The 20,560-nt window shown below is 42.4% G+C and overlaps 2 protein-coding genes across 5 annotated transcripts in view; both read left to right on the top strand.

The window, feature by feature from the left end:
• Nucleotides 1-6,892, top strand: part of RPRD2 (regulation of nuclear pre-mRNA domain containing 2) — a 52,984-nt gene extending 46,092 nt beyond the window's left edge. For both annotated transcript variants that reach the window (XM_075907408.2, XM_075907407.2), the window contains one exon: nucleotides 131-6,892. In XM_075907408.2, the coding sequence (XP_075763523.2) occupies nucleotides 131-2,826 (2,696 nt within the window). In that variant the 3' untranslated portion in view covers nucleotides 2,827-6,892. The remainder of the gene's footprint in view (nucleotides 1-130) is intronic.
• A 13,359-nt stretch (nucleotides 6,893-20,251) lies between these two features.
• Nucleotides 20,252-20,560, top strand: part of TARS2 (threonyl-tRNA synthetase 2, mitochondrial) — a 34,495-nt gene continuing 34,186 nt past the window's right edge. For all 3 annotated transcript variants that reach the window (XM_089772273.1, XM_075907410.2, XM_075907411.2), the window contains exon 1: nucleotides 20,252-20,410. In XM_089772273.1, coding sequence (XP_089628399.1) covers nucleotides 20,339-20,410 — 72 coding nt within the window. In that variant the 5' untranslated portion in view covers nucleotides 20,252-20,338. The remainder of the gene's footprint in view (nucleotides 20,411-20,560) is intronic.

Below are 20,560 nucleotides of genomic sequence, written 5' to 3'. Positions count from 1 at the left end.
GTTTGTAGTTTCTCTGCCTACAAAACCAATCACAATGAACGCTTAGCATGAGTTTTCTTTTGAAATGGTTGTAGGTTACTCTGTCTCTTAAAATATCTATTTAAAATATTTTGTTTTGTTTAATCTCCAGGTTTGTCATCCTTACTGCAAAGTGTTGCTGGAAATACAGCTCAATCAAGTGAAACAGCATCTCAGAGCACTTCAGCATCACCAGCCAATACAACTGTTTCTTGCGTGAAAGGAAGGAATGTTTCTTCCAATACTCAGTCTTTTATGTCCAAAAATTTTGGTTATTCTCCCAATTCTTCTACTGCTGAGGTCTCTTCAACTTCTGTTAACAAGGCTCCTGTTGGACATAGCCCAGGGCTTTCAAGTTCTAGTTTTAAACCACCAACAAATTCCCTTGGATTTGCTAGTACCCATCCTACTAGTCCTTCCCTTTTACCAACAGAAACCACATTGAGTCAGTCCTCTGAGATTTCAAAAACAAAGCTGGAGTCAGAACCCACCTCTCCAAGCCTGGAAATGAAGATACACAATTTTTTAAAGGGAAACCCTGGTTTCAGTGGTCTAAACTTGAATATTCCAATTTTAAGCAGTTTAGGGTCCAACATCACATCAGAGAGCCATTCATCTGACTTTCAACGTGCTCCTACCAGCACTTCTATGGATAATGTGGATGGGACACCAGTCCGTGATGAACGCAGTGGAACACCAACCCAAGATGAGATGATGGATAAACCGACATCAAGCAATGTTGACACTATGTCTTTATTATCAAAGATAAGTCCTGGATCTTCTACTCCCAGTAGCACAAGATCCCCTCCTCAGAGCAGAGATGATGGATATCCTCAAGAACTATCTAATTCTGTGCCTGCCTATAGGTCTTTCGGTCTCGGCAGGGATTCTCCAGCCAGCATGTACAAACAGTCCTCCGATAACATGGAAATACCTTCTTCTTTAATGGAGTCTCCTCAGGAGAAGTTTTACCCAGACACATCTTTTCAGGAAGATGAAGATTATCGTGACTTTGAATATTCTGGACCACCACCATCTGCCATCATGAACCTGGAGAAGAAGCCCGCAAAATCTATTTTGAAAGCAAGTAAGCTTTCTGATGCTGCAGAGTACCAGCCAGTTCTGTCTAGTTACAGTCAAAGAACACAGGAGTTTAGTGTGAAGTCGTCTTTTCCTCAGTCTATGAGGTCTATTCTTGATCAGAATGAGAGCTGTGATCCACTGTCGTCATCTTCTGGAGTGTACGGAAGTTACGGCCTACGAGCAAATGACTCTGGATCTGATGGTTCCCCTTCGCCTAGTAAGAATGATGTGTTTTTCACACCAGACTCCAATCATAATAATTTATCAAAACCTGTGCTACATTCTGGTCTGTCACAAAAACAGTATCCAGATTCTCCCCATTCACTTCCTCACAGATCACTCTTTTCTCCTCAAAACACTCTTTCAAATCCTGCTGGTAGACCACCCACATCCAGTGTGGAAAAATCTTTAAGTTCTTCCATTTCTGCTACTTCAACAATTGAGTTTAAGAACATGCTTAAAAATGCATCTCGCAAGCCTTCTGAGGAAAAGCATTTTAGCCAGGTTTCTAAAGGTAGCTCACATGAAGGGGTTAGCCTGTCTAGTCTCAGCCAGGCTGGAACCTCTACAGGAGACCAGCAGCAAGAGGAACACTATCGTATAGAAACTAGGGTGTCGTCATCTTGTTTAGACTTGCCTGATAGCACTGAAGAAAAAGGAGCCCCTATAGAAACTCTGGGTTACCATAATGCATCCAGTAGGGGAATGTCAGGCGAACCCATTCAGACAGTAGAATCTATAAGAGTTCTTGGGAAAGGAAATAGAGGACATGGGCGAGAGGCGACCAGAGTAGGCTGGTTTGAGCTGAGTAATACAGGTAATACTTTTGATAATGGGCCCTCGAGTGCTACAGAGCTGCCCACCATGAGTACTGGCAGTGGAATTGCCAGCTTTCAAACACAGTACAAAGAACACGTGCCACAATTTCAGGAGAGTGTAAACAGTTTCAGAACAAATAATTTCAGCACTGCCTTTGAGCGTCACATCCCACCTCCTCCCATAGAGCATGGAACTCCTTTTCAGAGGGAACAAGTTGGTCCACCTGCTGGGCCCTCATCTGCTCCACCCAAGGATCATGGAAGCCTGTTTCCTAGGGATCACTCAGTTCCTTCACACATGTCATCAGTGGATCACACTAGTCCTTTTTCAAAAGAAAAATCCTCTTCACTCTCATTGCCTCATGCTGCCCCTCCTCCTTCTTCTGTGGAACATAGCGGGGTTCCATTTCCTACTCCTCCCCCTCCACCTCTCTCCGTGGAACATGGTGGCGTTCCATTCCCTACCCCGCCGCCACCTGCTGGGGAACATGGTGGCATTCCATTTCCTGCCCCTCCCCTCACCGTGGAACATGGTGCTGTCACGTTTTCCAAGGATCACGGTACTATTCATCAAGGAACAATAAATGTGCATTCAGGATCAAGGGAAATTGTGGCCCCAGCTCAGCAAGACCACAGCGGTCCATCCCTTGGTCGAGTTCGAGAAAATATAGGCCTAACTTCCCTTTCAAGAGATCAGCTTGGGCCAACCCATAGCGTTCCTCCCATTGGCCCACCTCAGAGAGACAATGTAAACCGGAGTGGAATGATGATTAGGCCAGACTTTAGGCCTAGGGAACCTTTCATAAATAGAGACCCATTTCACAGCTTAAAAAGGCCTCGGCCACCTTTTGGAAGGGGCCCTCCATTCTTTTCACCAAAACGCCCATTCTTTCCTCCCAGGTACTGAAACAGACCTGCGTCTCTGTAAGTGAAGGTATTTTGGATATTCTAGAGAGCAGTGGAAGTAGTGCTTTCACTTTTGTTTTTCCTTAAAGGGCCCCATAACATTTTTCTAAATTAAATATGTTCTGGTACTTTTTTTGGTTGTTTATTTTTTTAAGCCATCCAGTTGGCATAAATCTAGAAAAATGTTTTAACAAAAAATAAGAAATTTCCGAAGAGTATTGCCGTTGAAATAAAACTTATAGTCGTAAAAAATGAATGAATGTGCGATGTTGGGATGTTATTTTTAGCTGATTACCAAATTGTTTTGCCTCACGAGTCCTCTGAACCCATGTCAAAAGATAGAGGTGGGGGAAGGAACTCTGTTGCTACTATTGAATAACGAAAATAAAGGGTCCAAAATTACAAAGCCTTCCCTGTGGCAATAGAAATATTAACCCTTCCTTGTGCCTTTTGTTTAGGTTTATCAGTCACTTTTTTCACTGATGTCTGCTCAGTCAGTCCCTTGCTATGAAGCCTTGTACATCTCACTGCTTGTCATTTTCCCGCTTTTAGTGGTAGGAATAGGGACAGGGTAGTCAGCAAACAAGGTCAGTTTTTCAGCCCTTCTGTTTACTTTTTCTGCCTTTCTCAGAATGCAAAGCGGGGGGTGGGGGTGGGACGGACTCTGCTTTTCATGGTTGATGGTTTTTGTCACTGAAGATCTTTTTTCCTAAGTTGGGTTTCAGAAAACAGTCTCTAAACTATGCGTGCTTCCTATCTCCAACTTTACTTCCTTCCTCAACGCAAGAGGGTTATTTTGTGGATTATAAATCAAGTAATGCATTTAAAATAAGTGGATGCAGGAAGGTAGCTAGTGGTAAAACTCAAATCTGTGCTTACACATTTAATGTATACAGTGTATATTTGAAGCATATGCCTACATACACATGTACAAACTGTATCATCTTTTTTTGTCTTACACCACAGAGATAGGCCAGTTCTAGTAAACTATATTTACTTTTTTGCTAGGAGTATCATTGACTTACATGTACTCTTCACTTTTTGTAATCACACCTTTCATTGTGATTTGTTTGACGTACATAATTCCATGTAAGATATGAGAGAGACCACATGCAGAAATGTGGAACCAGTACCTGACCACTCTTCTGACATGTTCTCATAAATTCTCTTCTGCAGCCATGTGCATAGAGGATGTGTGGAGTTGGAATTACTTTATTTGGTTTTTTTGAGTGAGTAGAATGCAACATATTAGTGTTTGATAAAGGTATGGGGGAAAATTCTATACAAATAACTACAAAATGAGGAAAATGGCAGAGCATTTGTGCTTGGGCTGTGTGTTTTATTTCACACACACTATATATATATATATATATATATATATATATATATATATAATAGGTATGATTCTATTTGCATACAAAAGTAAGTGAATGGAAGATTGTATTGGTGTATTCTGTTGAATGGCCCTGGGTTTGGAAAAAGAATGATGTTATAGTGCCAATGCATAAAAACCTGTTAGTTTTCTAACTTTAGAACAACAGTGTGTGTTCTACTTCATTTTGCAGTCAGCAGCAGATGTTGCTGCTGTTTATCTATAAAGGGTATATTTAGGCATCATCGTGGAATGGTACATCTTGTTGCATGGACTGTTTCAGTTAAACAGAATTCCTGAAAAAGTAACTGCATGTGCAATTCATGCAAACACTTGAGTATTTAAACTTTTTGGTTAATGTAATGGTATTCTTTTTCTGTTCCTTCTGAGTTCTGAAGACACTGCAGCTCCTTTCAGTGAGCCTTCAATATGATTATTAAATGGATAGCGCACCAAAATACCTACTGTGTAGGGTAGCTTGTTTAAGTTAAGCCTAATCTTCAGAAATTAAAAACAGCAGTAAAGATATACAGCAAGAAAACTACACAATAAGAGGTGAGAATTCACTTATCCCGTGATATGAAGTAAGATGCTACAACTCCGTTCCCTAGACACCAGCACTCAGAATGATCATATTTCTTATTAGTGAGAATAAATGTACTCGCCTACAAAACAACCCAAGATGGAAGAATGCTTAGGTAAGCATTAGTTTCATTATAGTCCCAAAGTCCACCCATACAGCTCTTACATTTTAGGATTTGTAGCTCATGGATTTTTAAAAAAATGTTTAATGTTAATCTCCAGCACTAAAAAAATGAAAACATTTTACAGCTTTTGATGTATACTGGAAGTGACACATAGCTTAGCCCAACTTCTTTGCTCTACCGGAACATTTTAAATGAAGCTTTCTGTACCAGCCTGGCATTCTGTTTGCTTCAAACCTAAACTACGCAGTCCCATTACTTTAATACCTATGCTGGCTTGAAGGGACAGTTTCAGAGAAGTCATAGCTTAAAAATATTTTGTTGGAGGAAACAGAGGGTGAAAAGATGCAGGAGGTTCTGATGTAAGAATGAAACCAATGTTGAATAGAAAACAAAATGCTCTAGAATAAAAGAATGTGAATTATTTCTGCTGCTCTTGCTTAGTGGTGATTTCAAGGTAAAAAATTACTAAGATCAGATGGTGACATCATCTAAACTCCTCCTCCTTGCCATCTGACATGCCTGGGGAGTGGCTCTTGGAAGTGGCTTTTTTGGTAACTTGTAAAGTAAAATGACTGATTTAAAAAAAACTCTCTGTAAAAAAAGACTATTTTAAAAACTTCATGTTTTTGTTTGAGACTTTTTGTTTTATTCTGTGCTTATTACTTTAAACAAATTGTCTACAGTAAGTGAAGACACGTGTACATATGTAGAACCACACAACTTATATCTGGACATGAAGGCATTTATTCCTGTGTCTGTGATTTAACTCCCCAACCGCTCTTGAAATTTTTGTATTTCACCTTATAAGAGAAAGAAATAAACATGTATTTTTTAAATAAAGCATGAAACAGTCTCTCTCATGAAGGACATAACTTCATAAAGAAGAAAATCAAATTGCAGACAGCCTTCAATGTTCAGTCCAGCTGTTCTAGAAACACAGTGAGGACAAACCAAACAATACATTGGTACAGCTTCACAGCAGTCAGTAGAATTAATTTTTACTAGAGGTTATAAAGACTTAAAATGTTTCCCTGTTTTAGACTTCTTCTAGTGTAATACAGATGTCACCAGATTTATGAATATGAACCATTTAGATTTTTACTGTCTCCTCAGATATGCAATATGCATGCCTGCCTCTTTGGAAAAATTCCAGATATGTATGGTGTGCATTTTATATCAGGGGGGAGAGTCTACAGCTGTGGATGACTGTGATCTGAATACATTTAGAGACTTTTTACCCACAAAACATTGTTCAGGTGTGAGAAACCTGTTTAGATAATGTGAATAATAGTAACTTTTTAAAAAAACATGCAGAATAAATGATCATATGCGGAATTTAATTATTAAAAATAAGCTGCAGTGCTGTTGTTTCAAAACTGCTGTAAATATTGGCTGCTTTTTTGTGTGCCTGTTAAGATTAATTAGATATGTTGGATTTATATTCTCAAGTGTTCCATGTGAAGAAAGCAACATGCATTAGAGGAAGCAACAATAAAACTGCAGATCATTTTGAATTGTGTATTAATACATTAATAAAATAACTAGTTCTAATGTTTTGATATTCTTTTTTAACCGGAACTTCTTTTAAGTGTACAGGGGGCGTAAGATTGGCTGGTCTGTGAAAATGATCAAAATATTGGGCTGAAGAGAGAACATCAGGTTTTTTTGCTCAACATTTGCAGTCTACAACAGCAGCCAGACTTCATCTTTGCTGAATTATAAATTTAGGGTTAGTGTTTTTAAAAAACAAAGAAGAATCTGCCTCCAGCTCTGGCTACATGACCATGTTTTGAAGAAGACAAATGTAAAACTATTGTTGGAAGATGACTGTTTCTCTTAATTGTACATAGAGGCCATGTTAACTAGCAGAGCACAACACAGAAATGGAATATCCTACCAATACTTGTAGGCTGAGACAACACTTAATTTCCCCTGCTCCCATTTATTTTTGTATTGCATAATAATAAAGTGTATGTTACTTTGTGTGGTTTCCTTTCAGAAGAGTATGTTCTTTGCACCACTTTGCTGGCTACTGGCCTCTTGATCATACTCTTGTCATGTAATTTTGAAGGATAAAAATGTTGATTATTCAGGGCTTCTGGTTCTTTTTTGTTGGCTGAAGGATTGAATAACTGGCAACACACCCTTGAGAAGCTGTTCAGTGACATCTAAAATGTCGCTTTGTCTATTTGCATAGCACAAGAAGCAATGATGTAAAGCAATTTAAAGAGTGTAATATTTTAATCACTTCAGAGGTTCCTGGTCATTAAGATTTAACAAATTGCTTTAGTTGGGCTAACTTAGATTATCAAAATGGAAAAAATTGGAAACAGTGATTTTCTTTTTGCCATTTATGTTCATTGGCTTCTTTTTGCATTTCACTCCGTTAGGACAATAAGTATAGCCCACTAAGTTCTGTGCTCTGGTACAATAGTAGAATGTAATAGTAATTTGGCTTCCAAGTGATTCAAAGGCATACATAAATGAGGAATTCGTATTTGAAATTGTTTCCAGAATAGAAATATTTTATTTTCCAAGCTACAATTTTTTTATCTGAACTTTATGTCCACATGTCACTTTGTAAAGATCACTTAGATAGTAGCATAACTATTCAGGGAAAGTTATGAATGCTCTTAAAACAAGGCAAGATTTAAAAAAAAAACTCATTCCTCCTTTGTAGGAATCAGTACAAAAATAAAACAAAAGGCCCTTTCTAATCCAGCGTGTCTGAATCTAATGAATACTCACCCCTAGTTTTGAAAACATGTTTTGTTACTGTATTTTGTGCTTTCATATGGAACTTCTAGTCTTTCAAGCTTTTTGTAACTGAGGCAAAATACTGCTGAATTCAATACAGCTGTGAAGTAGCACACAGGCTCTTAGAAACTTAAATCTCCTTAGGAGTTTGGAAATGTAAAAGCCCCTCATTAGCTCAGGTGTCATGCAATATTTGGTCAGATTAAAAATATGCCAGCCCCTGTTTAGCAGCTGCCATGGTTAGTGGGAGTATAATTTGTGATTCTATTGGGATGTTGCATCCCTTCACCCAAGCAAGGGCACTTACTCTTTTTGTCTCAGCATTTTCCCCCCTCTCCTTTCATCTCATTGCTTTTGATACCATTTCTCCTCTTGAGAGGATTTCAAAAAATCCTTTCCAATGCTTCAAGAGAGGCCACACTATGGAGGTACTAATGTGGAACAGGTTACTTGCTACCCTTCTCTAACAAGATTCCTCACCAGTTCCGAGGGTGTTCCTAAATCTACTTGCTCTTGAGATGAGTCCTGCCATGCAACTGTTTTCATTTTCTCTTCTTTCTGTTCAGACCTGCCTCTCACTGTAGGGTTTCATGTTTGCACTTCAGTGACACAAAGCTCTTCTTTTCAAGTTAAGATGGGTGTGGAGATTTTTTTTTTAAATGGCAGCCCTGAAAACACCTTGGAGCTGAAAGTCAGGCTGGTTTCTGCTGGACTGATGCATCAGAACCATGCATCGGGCTGAATTCTGCAGAGGGAGGCAAAATTATCGACTGAGTTGCAATTGAGTAGATAACATGATCTTTATAAACAATAAAATCCAGCAGCTCTCTTCTATAGCTGTGTTGGCTCTGCAAGGTCAGTCAGAAGATGCATGGTGCTGAATATGGCGGCTGGGCATACCTGTTCAGTCTGTGCTCACTGTGCAGAACTACAGTTTGAAGCATCACCTGTGCTATGGTGCATTCTCTTGCAGTGCTGATACTGATCCTGATGCAGACAGCACTGTAAAATCTAAAAGTAGAGGCCTCAGAGAAATTCTCAGAGATAATGCTGCCATCAGTCTTTCAAAGGGAAGTGATCCCTTAGGCTCAGCCCAGCATTGGAACATGCACAGGATAAAGAAATCTTCCCAGCATGAATAAAACTGGGGAGGATATTTTAAAATTCCCTAAACTGCAGGTGGTATCCCTTGAGTTGTGGTTAAATGTGGGCTGCTATGAGTTAGGGCAGTAAGGGAAGTAGTACTACAAAATTTTCCATCCTCTCAATTCCATTTTAATCAAACCAGTTATGCTTAACTTTTTGAGCTTCCAAAAGATGATGGTGGTTTGTTTTTTGTGTTTTTTGGCAAGTTTTCAGCATCCTGGGCATTCAAACATATGCCAGCCCAATGTAGCAATTTGGCAGGATCTTGAAAGCTGTCCTCTTCATTTGTTGACACGGATGCAGATCCTTCCACTTTCATACATCAGTGCAGCCCCTGGGACTGTTGGTCCTGTGCAGTTCTATACCTTCATTAGCACATGCCAAGACCATGTGGTGACCCACCTTATGGAACTCAAGGGCAGCCACAGGTTACACTGCAGAATGTGGGGAAATGCAGTTGTTCCATGGTCTGAATGCTTGGTACCTTTGCTCTGGTCAGATGGGATTACAAAACCCTTACATGACTGGGAAGGTGGGGCAGAGGAGAGGGGACTGGGAAGAGACACATTCTTTACATGTAGACTGCTGAGCTGCACTAAATTTAGGCAGTTTGCCATTTTGAAGTGACATTGGTGTGTTCCAAGGCATAATGTGGCAGGGAGGGGACTGCCTTCTCTCTCTCCTTTTGTAAGAATGTGCTGAAAATTCGTGTAGTTCTCTGTGCTTTGTTGGGGGTGGTACATGCCGGAGGTGTGGTGTATTGTTCCTTATTAGAGAGTAGGAATTTCTTGAACAGCAACTTAGAGCGAGCAACCTAATGTCCATTATTCCCTTGTCCGCTTTGGACCTTGAAAAGCAAAGGAGCCCCTTGCGCAGGTGGAATTGTGCAGCATTCTGTTTGGAAACTGATGGTACCACTTTGCAAACAGCCAACAGAGGCTGCTGTATGGCAACATGTAACTTTCTCTTACAATTCATAGACACCTACAATTCATAGACACCATAGTTTAAGAAACCAGGCCTGGTAGTCAAGCCCTTGTCCTGGGTAGCAGTGCAATTTCCTTGAGAAATGGGCATTATGCTGCTGCAGTCTGTGGGCGATGCCAATTCTTTGCCTCCTCCCTCCTTTACCCTGTCATCCATTGCTAATAGTCAGGGTTGCATGCAGTGTTCCCAGTAACTTGAGCAGTTGGGTGGCCACCCAGGAGAGATTCAGATGCTGCCCAGCTGATTAGCAGAGCGCCCATAGCTGGCGGCGTGTGTTTCTATTGGTGGTGCACATAAACATTATTCTACATGTGGATAAAAAAATTGGAGGGAACATTGGTTGCACTCCCCGCATCGCCAGTGTCTTTTCTAAAAATGTTGGTTTCTACTTACAGATGCTGGCAAGAATAGCTTATTTGTGGGGGAGGGTAAGTAAACATTTGCACCTGTAATTCTGCAAGGTCTTACCTTTGTAGACCTGTTTGCTTTGCATTTGGGTATCATGCTAAAGCACTATGTTGCTCTAGTTTTCCGTGTGCTACTAATTGGCAAACCAGTCAATGTGCTGAACATTGACTAGCTACCACTTCGGCCTCTTTCCCCTCCCCCATATGTCTAGGCTTGACTGAGATTTCTATTTGACTTAAAATCATACTTCCCGTTTTAAAACTCTGGTAAGCTTCTAGCCTTACCAGGAAATAGACACTGAAGATTGATCTCCCGGAGGTCGATTTAGCAGGTCTAGTAAGGACATGCCAAATCAATTGCTGATCGTTTTCCCATCAACTCTGATACTTCACCAGGTCGCAAGGAATAAGGCAAGTCAATGGGAGATTTTCTCCCATTTATATCCCCCCTCCCCCATATCACAGTAGGAGTGCTGTGGTAAGCCAAACTATGGTGTATCGACTCCAGCTGTGCTATTCATGTGGCTGAAGTTGTGTACCTTCGTTTCATTTGGGTCAGGTCTATACTATGGGGCAAAGACATTAAAAATATTAGCAGACAGTATTTTGGTGTTGGGGCTTTCAATCTGATAGTATGGGTTTAAGGCTACCCCAGTCCCATTTGAAACTGAATTGGCACCTAAGTCTCTTATGCTCCTAGTATTAAATTGTTCATTTATATTCCCCTTACAGTTTGCACAGCTACCATCAACTTGGCTTGAGGACATCATCTTACAGAAGCTTAGACTTTTGGTAAAATTAGAAGTGTCAAGTCCCGTTTTGCAAAACCATTTCCCTGCAGCTTAGTGAAAAGTGTGATCTGTGTTTAAGACTTGTCTGGGTGCAACATGGATCATTGTTACAATCAGCCCTGCTGGAATAGCACAGCCCAGGATGGCTGCGTTTTGCAGCCTAGATGTCCCTTTTACTGCATTCTTCCTCCACTTTTTATGCTCTCCTGGATTTGTGTCTTGGGCCACATTTATCAAATAACTGTTCAAGTACCTTGTATATTAAGCTCTCTGGGCAAGAATTGGGAAAACCCTGGCCTTAGCAGGTCCCCATTCTTACCACCCCTTCATAGTCTCCTAGGGCACATCTATACTACATGGAAGGTCTATAGAACTCAATGGGTGCCCCCATTGGCACCGATACTTCTACCCCTTGTGAGGAGTAAGGGAAGCCAATGTGTGCATTCGCTCCCATTGACTTCCCACTGTAGATGGGGATTTAATATAGTTCACTCCAGCTACGTAATTTATGTCACTGGAATTACGGTCTTGCATGAACCTGGGGAGTTGCAAAGGTACATACAAGCTTCATAGAATAATAGGGCTTAGGTTTTTGGAAAGGCCAGAAAGGGTCACTAGGATCATCCAGTTGGCTCTCGTGTCCCACAGATCAGTGATGGCTGTATTAAATGCACTCATGGTTGAGTTAGGGCTGGTGGTCTGGATATGTGTAACTGCTGTAATAAACCAACAAGGATTCTAGCAACGGCCTGCTTGTGGACGTGAGGTTGGATTGTCCTGTAAGATAAGGAACTCCTACCTTTGATGGGAGTTTTAATGTAGTTACTGTCTAGCTGGAGGAACAAAGAGTTACCTCTATTTGGAGCCTGTCTTATTCCCATCAAAGCGAGGAGAATAAGCAATGGCTCTTGTTTTTCTACACCACACTTAACTCTCGTAAAGAGCTGAGTAAAACAGCTTTTAGTTTTTTATTCCCTTGTCTTGTTCTAGCCAAAGCCCAGTGGCACTGGAGTGATTTTCAAAATGGGTGTTTGAGTCATTGAACCAAACTGTAAATCCTTTATAGAGTGGAAACCACTTCTAGTCAGGCTGCGCTGCCCCATAGCACCTATGCCAAAGCATGCTCCACCCCATTCCTAGCTTCAGTCTCCCAGTAATTAAACAGCAGCTCTCTTCTTTCTGTTGTTGAAGTAACAGGGATCTGGCACCAAAGCACTAAAACAAATAAGCAATGAGTGGTATTTTTTAATGGAAAATACGCACGGTGGGACTCTTTCAAAGCATCCACCCCTGGTCTCAATTTGCTCCAATTGACTTTAAAGGAGTCTTGAGTTAAGCCAGAGCTGGATGTTTCTAAAGATCCTGTCCATGGTTCTTGAGGTTTGATCTCATTAGATGAACAGATTGCCCAAGTGGAAGACCATGGCTGAACCTTTAGTTGAAGTAGATTTGTAGGAGTATCGCCATAATGCATGGAGACCTGACTCTAGGTCAAGGCCCCCTTATGGGAGGTGCTATACAAACTAATAAGGCAGGCAAAGGATGGGAGGACAAATAGGCATGGAGCAGGGGAGTGACTTGCCCAAAATCACAGTGGAGGCCAGTGATAATCAATCCTGATCCAATACCCTAGCCACTGCCCCAAGCTGCCTCTCCTGTCATGGCAACAGATGAAATTCACATGGGATTTAGTCATCTAGCAAATGTTCATCTTGTGGGGAGAGGGAAACTTTTTTTTTAAAACAAATACTTTCTGCCACTTAGTGAACAAAATGCAAGAAATGGTTGGTGTCCATTTGAGTATTAACTCTCACTTGTGAAGCATTGTACCAGAGGAGAAATAAACAAATTATATTTTATGTGGATAATAAAGTGGGTGTGCAGAGAAGGGAAGTCACTGAATTAAAACATTTTCTGGAAGCAAAAACTACAATCCAATCCCAGGAATGGTAATTCCAGTCACTAGTGACTGGAAATTACATGGTCTGATGGTGGGTTGTTTGCCTGTGTGACAATCACTGGGGGTCTGGTCGCCATGGAACAATATCTCCATCAAACATCCTTCCACTCCCATCCAAAACAACTCAGCCAGCTATTTCTGACACTTAATTGGCAGCCTTAACGGGGCCACTAGGGCTAGAATAGGCCTTAAGAAGTCATCTGGGATAGGGTTGAGACGCATTTATAATTGGAGCAAGTGGGCACTGCCCATATCACTCCCCTAAGAAAAGCCAGGTTGGGTCAGACCTGAGGCCTGTTTTGTCCCCTATCCTGTCTAGAATAATTTCTCTCCTCACTGCCCCAGAAAGGCCTTAGCCTGATCTCTAAGACTCAGATAGGTTTAAACCCTAAAACATGAGTTTTAATATCCCTTCCAAAACCTCTTGTTATGGTTAAGAAGCCTAGATGTTCTTGCTAGCTGTATAAATGCCCAGTCCCTGCTTGAATCTTAGTAAGTTCTTGGCCTCTCCATCCTGTGGCAGTGAATTCCACACTCCAGATATCCACTCTGAAAATATCATCTTTGTATCAGCGTTGGGATTCCCATTTTTCTGTTTCATTGGCTGTCCACTTACGTGAGTTGAGACCTAGGGAAAACCATCGTATTTGTATCCTTGAATCATCCCCTTTCCAAGGTTACAATCCCAGTCTTGTTATGCTCCTCCCAGGAGAGCTTTTTCATACCCTCGGCTCATTTTCATCATTCTCTGAATCCTTTTTAGTTCTACAATATCCTCAAGAGATGGGGCGACCAGTAGGGCGCACAGCATGCAGACGTTGACGTATATTAAATATCTTAGCTCTGTGTTCATCCCATTTCTTATTCATCCTACCATTTTGTTAGTATGTTTGACTGCACATAGGGGTCACCGTAAGTTAAGTCAATGTCAGCCTTCTTGTCTTGATCACTCCGTAGTCAACACAACTACTAGAATTTCAATCTCATGCTGTCAGTGTCTGTCCTTTTACCAAAAATAGGTTCTTGAGGATCTAAGTCAGAGTCAAATCAATGGAAGTTAAATGCCTAAATACTTTTGAGGCTTTGGGCCTAAATTGTGCTTAAGTTGCATGGTATGAAAATAGGCAAATCAAAGACTTATCCAACAAAGCTAATGAACCCCCCAGCTTTGTGTTCTGTGTTGTATAGTGTCAAGTCTCATGGGATCTTAGGTGCTATTGCTGTAAAATACTAAGTAACAAAAGCAGTTGCAGATTGTGTGTTCAAATGTAGGGCTGGACTCTGCTCCCCAGAGTTATGGAGTCACTCCACTAATCTCCACGAAATGGCTGGATTTACCCCAGTGTAGCAGATTTCTGAATTGGGACCTAAATTCTCCTAAAGCACCTAAGCATATGCCTTGAAATCAATAGGTGGTGCTTGGATATGTAAATAATTTGCTTAAAGTTTTAGCCTTTAATTCCAAATACACTTTTTAGAACAATCTATATATTGTACTCACCAGGAGAGAAGGTGGTAACTCCACAGAAAAAGGATTTAGAAACAAAAAAAACTTTTAAAATGTCAGACATGAGAATGAAAAGAAAAGTATCTGTAGGCTCCCAAATCTGTACACACAGGATGTGTTGAGCATTAAGGCCAATAGGAGCTGTGAGGTTCCAAAGTTTATGTTAATTATTGGACAAAAAGGTGGAGAGCAGAGACTGGAGACTTCTAAGCATGCTGATAACCTGACTTATATGAATAGAGCCATAATTGTGTGCTGGATCGGGTCCATAGGCCTTGATCCTGCAGTTGCATCCATTACTGTAGAACTGTGCACCCATCCAGAGCCCCATTGATTCAAATGTATGTCCACATGAGTATGGGGATTCATGTTGGTGGATCTGATTGTTGCAGGCTTGGGGGCCTAAAGGTGACAGACAAATGAGGGGAGGAAGGCAGAACAGGACTGTTTAAAGTGAGCTCTTCACCCCTCCTTTTTCCGATACCCTTTTATCATAAGCAGTGTCGCATTCCCTGCCATTTGGTGAATGCATCCAGACTCCTCTTGCTATCCAGATGTATTCCATGTGTTTCATGATGCTAGGATGATCCAGCTTGTCCTTGAGTGTTACTACAGCTGCATGGAGCAGTTGTGTCCTCCGCTTAAGTGTCCATACCCAAAAGAAAACAGCAGTGATTTGGGTTATGTTCATCTGGCTTCCTGCTCGAAAAAGTTGGCCAAAAGTTTTTGTTTGTCCATGTGTAGGCTGATTTGTGCTTTCGTATGAAACGTGTACCATTCACTTCGTAAACTGCCTAAAGCAGAGAACCAAGGAAGCTGAACAATGGAGCTTTCAGAATGTTTTTTGTTAACTGTTGACATCAACCGTACCCATTTGTATTCAGACACTGTTCAAAGCTGTCTAAACTGTCCCCTCTTGCGCAAGAAAATATGCAAATGAGGTGAAGTGAATATTGCCACACCTCATTTGCATATTTAATGAACTGCCATTTTTGCTCAAGGGACTTTTGCGCAAAAAGGAGCTGTCTACACTGCTCCTTTTTGCACAAAAACCCCGTCTTGCGCAAGAGCCGTTCTGCCACTTTTTTTCAGGAACAATGCCTTTTGCGTAAGGGGGGTTTTGCACAAAAAAGAGCCATGTAGATGGCTCCTTTTTGCCCAAAAGCCCCTTGTGCAAAATGGCGGCTCATTAAGTATGCAAATGAAGCATGGCAATATTCACCGTTTTGCTTCGTTTGCATATTTTCTTGCGCAAGAGGGGGAAGTCTAGACATAGCTTTAGAGAATGGCTGACATTTGGCCTGACCTGGAGGATCTGGGCTGTCTTGTGCTCTTATGGAGGATAAAATTTTGGGATTTTTCAATGCAGGAAGTTGGCATTTGAAGATGTGTAAGAAAGCTGAAATCATCCCTATCCCTCTCTTTTGTCTGACACTTGCTAGAAAGATGGTGAGATGTGGGAGCTACATGGAAGACGACTTGCTTTAGCAGTGGCGAGAAAATTGGAAGTGGGAGAGAGGTGCAGAAAGGAGAAACTGGGGCGAGGGAGGGAGAGGTTGCATTGGGAGCTCCAGTCTCATCCGCACAGCGGGAAATGATGGCCCAGAGGTTATGGAATCACCCTAGGGCCTAGGGAACTAAGGGTACGTCTAGACTACATGCCTCTGTCACCAGAGGCATGTAGATTAGGCTACCCGACATAGGAAAATGAAGCGGTGATTTAAATAATCGCCGCTTCATTTAAATTTACATGGCTGCCGCGCTGAGCCGACAAACAGCTGATCAGCTGTTTGTCAGCTCAGCGCGATAGTCTGGACGCGCTGGTGTCGACATCAAAGGTATTTGTCGATCACCCAGGTAAACCATCCCAGGAGGCTTACCTGGGTGGTCGACAAATACCTTTGATGTCAACACCCGCGCGTCCAGACTATCGCGCTGAGCTGACAGCTGATCAGCTGTTTGTCGGCTCAGCGCGGCAGCCATGTAAATTTAAATGAAGCGGCGATTATTTAAATCGCCTCTTCATTTTCCTGTCGGGTAGCCTAATCTACATGCCTCTGGTGACAGAGGCATGTAGTCTAGACGTACCCTAAGGTTTGATTCCTTGATCCAACACAGCCTTCTTATGTGACATTGGGCATGTAAGTGTGTCTGCTCTGCAAAATAAGGTGTGTTCTTACCTGTCATTAGCCAGCTTGGGTTAAAGGAGCATAGGGGGCCCAGCAACCTTAGTTCATCTCCACTTTCCAAGATTCCATTTGAGTGACTAACCTGAGCTAAAGGCAGAGTTGCTACATCTTCATGGCTACTTTAACCAGAGTTAAGAACTCCTGCTTTTGTTCTTGCTGTGTAGACCTGCCCTTCAATGTCTCTGGCCCTGATCCACAAAGATATTTAGTCTTCTGGAAATTAGAATACCTTTGTAGATCTAGGCCTCCATTCCCCATCACTACAATGGGGTGATATAAGGATTGGGAAGGACTCATGCCAGCTAAGGACCTTGATTGGCTGCTCACGTGTTACAATTACTAGATACCTTATAAAAGTTAACCTATTACTGATATTTCAATAAATTACTAACCTCTGTGATTTCCACTCCATCCACCTGACAAAGTGGGTTTTACCCACAAAAGCTTTAGTCTTTAAGGAGCCACAGAACTCGTCCTTGTTTTTGCAGATACAGACTAACACAACTACCTCCATGAAATGTACTGCTTACATCTGTAACAGGTTTACAACACCATCTTAGCTGGCCATTTGGATATGGAACCTTTTAAATATAGTGTGACAGGGAAGTTTAGGTAGAAACTTAAGCTTGATGTGTCAAATCATCCATAGAAATAAATAGTGCTAATCTGGTTGGGTTTTGGCCTGAAAAAGCCAAAAGGGGGTTGGACCTTTTGCCTGGAGGCTTAAGTGCAGGAAAGCACTCTGTGGTCAATGTGACTTAAGCACATGCTTAACTTTGAGCAGATGTTTAAATGCCTTGCAGAATCAGGACTGTGAGAAAGTGCCTACTCCTGATGACCTGTTGCCACTGTTGCAATCAGGTGGATCAGCCATACTTTAAGAGAAGGGGCAAGTAATACAGTGTCCCCCCTGCAATGTGTGACTCAAAATAGCCCTGGTCCATTTTTTTTTTTAGGCTACTCTGGAAGTTGTGTCTGTTTGCACATGCTGCTGCACAGAATGGAGTCTGAAGATCAGATCTGCAAAGGGAGGAAATGTTTTTGTGTTCTGCTGCCTTGTTTCACTTGATTTTGTTTTTTGTAATCTATGGCAAGAGCAGATGGAGCCTTGATTAGATTTGCACAAAAGTAAAAAGAGGCTATAAGTTCTACATAATAACAACATGGGCTCAGAATGGGCAGACGTACGGTGTTGCTCGTGGCAGGATCAGGCTAGCAGATGTGCTCTTGTGTTAATTGAAGATCTTGTTTATTCTTGGAGCCTCCCTTTGCTAAAACCTCCCCCCAAACATCTTGATTTACTAGCTACTGGATTTTCTTCAAGCTGACCCATCCTTTTTATAAGTAATGCCCTAGAGCTGCTTGAAGAATGGTAAGTATTTTTCTGCAAACACTTTTTTAAAATTATGTGGCTGTTTGAGGTTGTTGGTTTGTGGGGTTTTGTGTCTGAGGGGGAACTTTTTGTTTTGTTGTTACTTTATGGGTAGAACTTTTAAAATAAACCAAATCACTGTTATTTTTCAAAATCAACATGTTTTGACTCTGTTTTCCCTTGAAAAGCCCTAGAATTTTGAATGAAACAAACTCTTCATATATCCCCAAAAAAGCCTTTTCTTGTTGCAAAAGGTTTCAGTGGGAACATTCTAGTCAGCTGTAACACAACTCAGAGCAACGTAGAACCATGGTTAGTTTTTGATGTTATTTGATATGTAATGTATTATAAGAAATTAGGACAAAAAAAAGTGAGTGCCAAATTGGATGAACCCTTTGGTCAGCACTGAAAATGTCAGCCTTGAAACTTAAGGGGACACTCTTAGCTTGAAATTTAGCTAAATCTAAAAGCAATAATTATGAGTAATTTCCTGTGTTGGAACTTATAATTTTTATCTTTTTTTTTTTTTTTTTGTGATATTAGGTGTGTTTTTTTTCTTAATGCCACAGCTCCTGGAGTCATGATTGTGTCAGAATCTCAGCTTTGGTTTGAAGAAGAATAGAAAAAAGTCGAGCTTCCATGGTTGTGGAGAAAAGCTTGAAAACATGGTCCTTAAGGATTCAAAAAACCAGAAGGTGAATAAAAAGAATTCCCCAGATGTGGTGTTTTTGAAAATTCCATGACATCTATAATACACTATTATGTTGTTTGAGAGAAGGGGGGAACTGAGTTACAATTTATGAATTCTTGGGTGGATGGTACTGTTGGAGGAGTCTCCATTCTATTTTCCCTGCCCATCTTTGTGATTTAATAACCATATTTCCATTTTATTTGTTCTTTCTCAGTGCTGTGGAAGACCCACAAACCCAGGAAACTGATCAGATAAGTGGTGTCATGTCCTCTCGAGTTGCTGAAGCTACAAGAATTGATGGTAGTGGGCACTTTACAGAAAAATGGGGGAAATGGTTTGTTCCTGTTTCTGATTATTCAGTATGGTGTGGTGCTTGGTATCTTCCTTTGCTTTGTTGTATTTTTAAGTGTGTGTCAGACTAGAGCTTAGCAGAATAGACTGTAGCATGCTCCACACAGATGTTTGATTCCTAATTTATGCATCTAAAGAATAAATGTAGAAAACAAACTGAGCGGAAAAAGGGGAAAGAATTTTTCCCCTCCTCTAATTTTCCCCTTTCTTGAATTAATCTTATGACAGTGGCCATGCTGAGTCAGACCAAAGGTCCATCTAGCGCAGTATCCTGTCTTCCAACAATGGCTAATGCCAAGTGTTTGAGGGAATGAGCTGTGATTCCTGCTCCATTGTCTAGTCCCAGCTTCTGGCAAACAGAGGCTAGGAGCACCATCCTTGCCCATCCATGCTAATAGCTATTGCTAGGCCTATTTTCCATGAACCCATTTAGTTCTATCAATGTCTTGACCTTCACAACGTCTTCTGGCAAGGAGTTCCACAGGTCGATCATTATTGTTCTAACAATGGTGGGTAAATAGATGCTCCAAAGTGGGGTTGTTTTTTTATGTTGTGTCCTTTTAAAGGTTTGAGAGAGAGCAAATAGGATGATGTATGGGGATTTGACAGCAGCCTTCACCTACTTGAACAGGGGAGAGGGGTTTCTCAAGAGAATGGAGACAGGCAGTTCAGTGGTAACAGATGGCAGAAGGAGGAGCAAGGGTCTCAAGATGCAGTGGGGGATGTTAGGACAAGATATGTCCAGAGGAGGGCGGGGAAGCACTGGGATGGGTTCCTGAGGGAGGGGGAGGAATCTCCATCCCTAGAGCTGTTTAAATCCTGGCTGGGATGAGTGAGATGGGGCTGGACTGGCTGAGTCCTGAGCGCCCCGCCCGCCCTGGGAGTCATGCTGACGAAGCGGGGGGGGGGGGGGGGGAGGCGGACGCCCCGCTGGGGCTGGCTGGGCGCCCTGCCTGACACTGAACGTGAGTCTTGTTTTCTAGCGAGAGGACAGAGCTGCGGCTGCGCCTCGGGCCAGACACAGAGGATTGCACGGGGCTGGGGAGGCGAGCGACCGGCCCGCGGGCGCGTGGGAACCGGCCTGCGGGCGCGTGGGAACCAGCCGGCCGGCGCTGCGCAGGGAGGCGGGAGCGCTGGGGAAGCCCCGCTGCGCAGCGATTGGCTCGGAGGAGCAGCCAATGGCCGGGCCGCCCCGCCCCCGGAGAGCGGGGAGCGCTTCCGAGCGGCCGCCCTGCGCTGCCGGGAGCCCGGGGCAGGAGGAGCGTAGAGCGGGGCCATGCGGGGTCTCTCGCCCTGGGGGAGGATCCTGGCCGGGGTGGGCCCTGGCTGGAGCCGCAGGTGGTACAAGGTGCGTGAAAGGCTCCTGCTGCCTGCCCCGGGCCCTGCGCGCTCTGCTGCGCCTGGGGCTTGGCCTTTGGCAAGCTGGGGGGCAGGCTCGCAGGGCTGGGGGGTCTGGCTGGGGGGCGGGCAGGGAAAGGCCCAGGTTGCTCCCTGAGGC

This window comes from Pelodiscus sinensis, chromosome 22, assembly GCF_052426305.1.
Source record: "Pelodiscus sinensis isolate ZL-2025 chromosome 22, ASM5242630v1, whole genome shotgun sequence".
Lineage (NCBI taxonomy): Eukaryota > Metazoa > Chordata > Testudines > Trionychidae > Pelodiscus > Pelodiscus sinensis.
The sequence above is the reverse complement of the archived record's forward strand: the minus strand, read 5'-3'. Positions and strand labels throughout refer to the sequence as shown.